The sequence below is a fragment of the Buceros rhinoceros genome, unplaced genomic scaffold (genome assembly GCF_000710305.1).
Source record: "Buceros rhinoceros silvestris isolate BGI_N320 unplaced genomic scaffold, ASM71030v1 scaffold2342, whole genome shotgun sequence".
NCBI classification, from domain to species: domain Eukaryota; kingdom Metazoa; phylum Chordata; class Aves; order Bucerotiformes; family Bucerotidae; genus Buceros; species Buceros rhinoceros.
The window spans coordinates 3160-9206 of NW_010396951.1; the positions used below are offsets into that span (position 1 = coordinate 3160).

A 6047-nucleotide genomic window follows, 5' to 3' on the forward strand; every position below is an offset into this window, starting at 1 on the left:
TTCCCATGTAGGTGATAGAAGTGTAAATCACTTAGTGTAAGAAAACTATATTTTTTAATTGCTGTGGAGTTTAGCTTAAACTTAAGCTTTGATATTTATGAATGTTAATGGCTGAGTTATGCAAACAGTAAGTACATGAGTTTTACTGGAATGAAGTCTGAAAAAAATAGTTTCCACAGTTTGTGGCAACAGCCTGCGCTTCACTAGAGATGATTTTTCAAATTTTAGGAGCTTCTCTATGGTTCATCTAGTTCAGTTAGTCTTGTGTAACTAACTAGTTTAGCAGAAACCCACAAAAGTAATTTTTGTTTTTTCTGTTGCGAAGGGTAGCTATCTGCGTTGTTTTCAAAGGTAAACCAGCTTGTCTAGGGCTTGCATGAACTGATGCAACCTCTCTCCCTGCACGTTGGTTTAAAACTGGTCAGGGGATGAGCTGCAGTTTGTGCTGTGATTACCTGAGTGGGAATTGGAAGAAAACACATTGTGTACAGTTTTAGTGCCTGAAGTACTTTGCTGAAGACTTCTGGAGGAGTTAACATAAGAATTGGGATGCAAAGGGGTGAGTTTCTCAACATGCGGGTCTTTTTGAAGGCTAGTATCTTCATAGATTTTATTGTGAATTTATTAATTGTATTGAATATGAATCCTTTAACAAAGATCCTTCTTTTTATTTTTAGTATATTTTTGGGGAGTTCAGCCCTGATGAATTTAATCAGTTCTTTGTGACTCCACGATGCTCTGTTGAGGTAAGATCATTTTAAAGCTATATCTCTTCGTGTGTATCTGAACTATAATAATACAATTTTTTTTTTAATCATTCTCTCAGTGTGCTAGTTTACAAACTGAAGATAATGAACAGGAGTTGTCTTTCCATGTATGTGGATTAATAAGAAATTAATTATTCCACCTTCTGCTTGTCATCTTTCACAGCCGGAATAGCTGTCATGGTAGTGAGAGGCTGTGAAAGTGAGTTACCCAGCCCTGTTATCTCAGTGCTGATTGCTTGGCTTTTTGAGAGGTGGCCATAGAGAACTTTTTCAGCAGGGTTCTTGGTTGTAAGATGGGCTTCTAAGTCTTGTGAGCTTTTTGAAGCACAGGGACTCACTATTTTTTGACGGCTGGAGCACTGGAAGGCTGTGTGTGAGGTCTCAGAAAGGAGAAGTGGATCAATAATGAACTAATTATAGTGGCAGTAAAAACCACAGAGTGGCAACAGTTGTCTTTGAGGGTTTGAGTTCATAACATCCCACAGATTGTATTGTAGACTCTTACTGTGTAGTTCTTGGTAGAGAATGAAGAAACCATTTTCCTTTGAAGGGAAGAGTAATTGTCCTAAACCCCAGACTTGAAAAGTAATTTTCCTCTAGGTCAGTTTCCAGGTTTTCCCTCCAAATGTTTCATTTCAAGCATTTCAATCTTACTTCCCTCCAGCCCCTCAGCATGAAGGAAATGAACACTCCAGTTGGAGGCGGGGAAATCCTTTTGTTGTATTTTACAAATCTGACAACCATTGTTAATGTGATTTAGTTTCCCGTAACTTAATCTTCCAAGAATAATTGGTATAATATACCGTGAAACAATGAAAGTGCATGAAGGGAATGGGGCGGGGTGGGAGGTGCGGGAAGATTAGAAAGAAAGAGAGAGCTTCTACTTGCCTTTAGGATTAGCTTTGTGTCTTCACTGGTGGGTGGGAAGTAATGCAGGATAGATCTTCAGGTAACACAAGTTTCTTCTGATGGTATTGCTCTTTTCCCACTAGTAAATACAGCAGCAGAGAGGGTTTGCCTTCTGTGTAGTATCACCGGAAGTGTCTTCCCTTGGCTGTTCTAACCCTTTGTTCTAACATCGTGGAAGATTGAACTATTGTATCTGGACTTCTGTAAAGCATGTTGAAGGAACGTGAACCTACAGCTTTAGAACCAGCCTTACTTCATTTTATCACTCTCAAGTGTACTACTTACCGGTTAGCTATCCAAATAAAAAACTGCTGAACAGTGTTCCTTAAGTTTGACCTTGATCAGGTTCACTTCAATGTTTTAATTATCTGGATGATGCCATGAAAATTACTCTTATTAGTTTTACACCATGCAAATAGTTCAGAGAAAAGTGGTCTGAAAAAAACAGGGTGAAATTAAAGCAGGTCAAGACTGAGATTCTAATACTGCAGTGGTGTTTGACACACGTTCTGGGGGGACAGTGCCAGTTCTGGGAGGCTCAGCATCCACTGGTGCTGGTGGCCTTTTGAAGTCCCTTACCAATAGACTTTGTATTTTCTTAATCCCTTTGAATTGAAGAAAAACAAGAGTTACAAGTTTCATTGTAAACTGCTGACTGTAGATTTCTAGATTAACTTTTTTAGCTCTAAACTGTTAAATTATATGGACTCTCTGTTCAGTATTAATACGGATAGCAGGTTCTTAACAGCATCGAGCCTCTTCCTCACCCATTGGTTCTCATTTTTTGATCTGGAAAGCTGATGTATAAAGAGGTATTATAAATGGGTTTTACAGTGTGTTCTTTTTATGTGCTTTTCCATAATGGAATTTTAGGAATATTTTTCTTGCCACTTCTGCTGCACTGTCTAGAGTGATTTAAGAATGCTGTATTTAAATGTCTATAGTTTCAGAGTTGAAGACTTGAAGTTTTTACTATTAGTTACACCATGATAGTTAGTATTTAGATTAGCATTATAAAACTGCTCTGTGCTCTCAATGTTTTATCTCCCACTGCAGAAACAGGTCAGCTCTTCTCCGGGCAGCTGCTAGACTCCAGTGTAGCAATGACTACCAGTTCATGTGGGCACAGGAGAAGACTCTTGGCTGCTGGGGAACCTTGGGAGCAGGCGAGGGGGGATCAGAAATGGCCCATGTGTAGTTACACAATCACCCAGTCCATAAAACGACGCTCATGTTCTATACCAGGCATGTTTACAATCCCCACAGAAATTACGTGCTGTGGTTACATCTGCTTAGGCCGATGATCAAAAAACTTTGTTTTTCTTAGATATGCTAGAGAATACACCTAAACTGAAACATTTCAGGGACAATGTTACAGCTGAACCAAGTTGCGAGGCAAAAGGTTTAGGTGTCTATTGTCTGTGCAAAACTTTGTTTCATCCTTTCACAGGTAATTTGGTCTATCTTTGGTTTTTTGTCTAAAAAGAGGATGTGTTTGTCATTTTAAAATTGTGGTGAGTTATTGCTGAGGAAGGAAGGTCCTGATGTTGTGAGGTGAATTGCTCGAAGTTCATGAGCCAATGGTGTGTAACCAAGATAATCTTTATCATTCAATAATTTGGTAATCTGCAAGGACACCTGAAGCTACAGCGTGAGATTTGATAAATAGAGAAGCATGAGTTTAAGCTTACACTCTCAGAAAATCAAACTGTAACAGTGATGTTATTTTTAAAGGATTCAGACGTTTCATATGAAACTGATATCAAATGGTAGTCAAGATGCTTTGTCTTTAAATGAGTTTCACTTCTTTTTTTTTTGTACAGCTCCCCCCATACAACGATGCAGTTTCATGTGGTATTAAGTCCACAGGTAAGTTTCACAATGGTAAGAAACAACAACATCCTTTTTCTTTTTAACTTAAAGGTTATGACACTTTCGTTAGCTTTACTACAACCTCTCTTTTATTTACTCTTTAGAATCATTCAGCGTGTGTATGCGCATATATTGGGCAGGGTTTTGAACAACTTTATTGAAAGAGATCTGTGAGAGCGTTTGAAAATACTGCATTGAACTTGAGCTAATTAGGGTGGATATGCTTGCTCCTCCCTGACTGTGCTACCACACTAGCGTGGCATTCAGCTGGCCCTCCTGTGAGAGCCACAGCATGAGTATTTTCTGGCAGTGGCAACCTGAAGACCGCTCTGCAAGCAGCGCTGTGTTCATGTTCCCTTTGACTCTTGCTTCTGTCTGGCTCAGCTATTTGTTCTGGAAAATATTTTTTTTTTTCTTTTGGTAAAAGTATGACCCTTGGTGTAAAAATCACAGAATTCCTGTTTTAAAGCTGTTAACAGTCAGACATCTACTCTGTCTCAACCTTACAACCTGGCCTTACTTCATAGTTAAATAACATTGACAGGTAGGGGTTGCCATGTGATCATCACTCTGTAGTTTAAACTGAACTTTCACAGTATTTTAAGTGGCAGGTAAATTAGTGTTAGCTTTTTTCCCCCTGAAGCGGGAGAGAGCAAGGAAGCTGAGGCTTGTCCACATGTGTATGAGAATGATACAGATGACATCCCAGTCTCCCTCCTAAGTAATTCAGGTGTCTGACAGGACATTTCTCAAAAGAACTTGAGGACCAAAATGCACATACTAATGTTTAAGAACACCTGATCATTATGCTTAGCAACTTTGGCCCTGCATTCAAAGGTAAATAAGACAGCCAGCCCTAAAGCAGGACAAGAGGTCCCATTTGAAAGCAGATATGGAGCATTTCTGAAAATGCAAGACCAGTTTTAGGACCCTGAGTGATTTTAAGCAGCAGTTTGAAAAGTTCGTGGAAGGGACCAGATGATGTGAATTGTCTATGGGGAATGACAGAGGCATCCGGTCATATATTGCTTTGTCTAACTATGGATTTAACTTCTGTTCTTTAAGACAAAGATTTTAATGTCTGCAAGCCATACGAAAGTTGGTTTGTACAAATGTTTTTCAGATCATTCCTAGACCCTGAGAGAACCCCTCCCAGCCCTGATTAGGTAATGACAGCTAATTAGGTTTTGCCTGAAAAATGTCTTTAACAAGCTTGCACTGTACTGTGCATGCATATTATCGCTGTGGTGGCTGCAGAAGCAGCTGTGGAAACTAAAATGGAATGCTGTGTTTATGCAGAATATTTATAATAAGATGCCATACACTGACCATGTTGTCACTCCCTGGAGTGCCTTTTTTTCTATACTTCAGTATTTAACTTTGTTACAGAGTTAGAAGATCTGTTAATACTTGCTAGGAATAATCAAATCATGGCTGAAGCTCTAATATGCAGAACTCTGTTCAGACTACTTGGTACTTACTTATTCACAGCTTTTGCTATTGTATGTAGACTTTGTCGTTGGAGCATCTGTTGATACTTGTTTTGATGTGGGTGTCAGGTTGTTCATGATAGATCTGTCTGTTTCAACCCATTCAGAAATAGCGCTGTGATCTAGATTGAAACAAAAATGCCCAGAAGCAAAACAGAAAGTCAAAACAAATAGAAAAATTACCTCTTTTTTTCTAAACTAACTTGTGTCAGTCTCATGGCAAATGAGCTTCTACCAATCATTCCATACATTAACTATGCAGTAGCTACTGATATTTATTATCAGTAAGGTGTGAGATTTGATTCCTCAGCTGTAACTCCCTAAGTTGTATGTTATGCTAGAATATCAGTTACGTTTCTGGCAAGAATTTAGGCTACGATATTTATGCTGCACCTTCAGCTAAATTTCCGGTGTGCCATAACTGTAAGGGATGGCTTCTGTTTTCTGTCCTCCACTTGCCTTGAGTTGTGATTCTCTACAGTAAGCTGATAACATTCACTCAAACCTGAAAAAAAAATGCTCTATCGGATTATATGTTTTTTTGCTAGGTGAGCTAGGTTACCAACACAAGTGCTGGAGAGTAGAGGAACAGAAGTGCACAAGTGAGACTTCTGACTCTGGTAGTCTTAATTTGCCAAGGAAGGGAAACCATGTTCTTTGTTTTGAAGTAGTTGTTATTTTTTTACCTGGGATTTTGGAAAAGAAGCAGAAGTCCCACGTTATTTTGAAGCAGTAGGGATTTGAAATGTGCCCAGAAATTGATTCTCGCTGTGGTTGGAGGAATATTAGGTGTTACCAGTTGTTGCTTTTTCCTGTTGTAACAAAGGGTAAAACTAGCTCTTGGTTCTTGCTTGAACTAACAAGTTGCTCCATCAGTAGATGAACTAATGAGGACTAGTTTGGTTGTAGATTTGTGTCCTGTGTCCCTTAAAAGCTCACGCCCTGCAATTGTTACACAGCAGGTGAAGCTGTGGCTGGTTTGGAGCTGTGTATGTGCTGGCAGTTCAGC

At 39.2% G+C, this 6047-nt stretch overlaps 1 protein-coding gene across 1 annotated transcript in view; it reads left to right on the plus strand.

The window, feature by feature from the left end:
• Positions 1–677: 677 nt before the first annotated feature.
• The window catches only part of USP10 (ubiquitin specific peptidase 10), a gene marked incomplete at its 5' end in the record, with an annotated part of 29605 nt that continues 24235 nt past the window's right edge, over positions 678–6047 (plus strand). The window contains 2 exons of the mRNA XM_010146034.1: positions 678–746; positions 3500–3545. Coding sequence (XP_010144336.1) covers positions 678–746; positions 3500–3545 — 115 coding nt within the window. The remainder of the gene's footprint in view (positions 747–3499; positions 3546–6047) is intronic.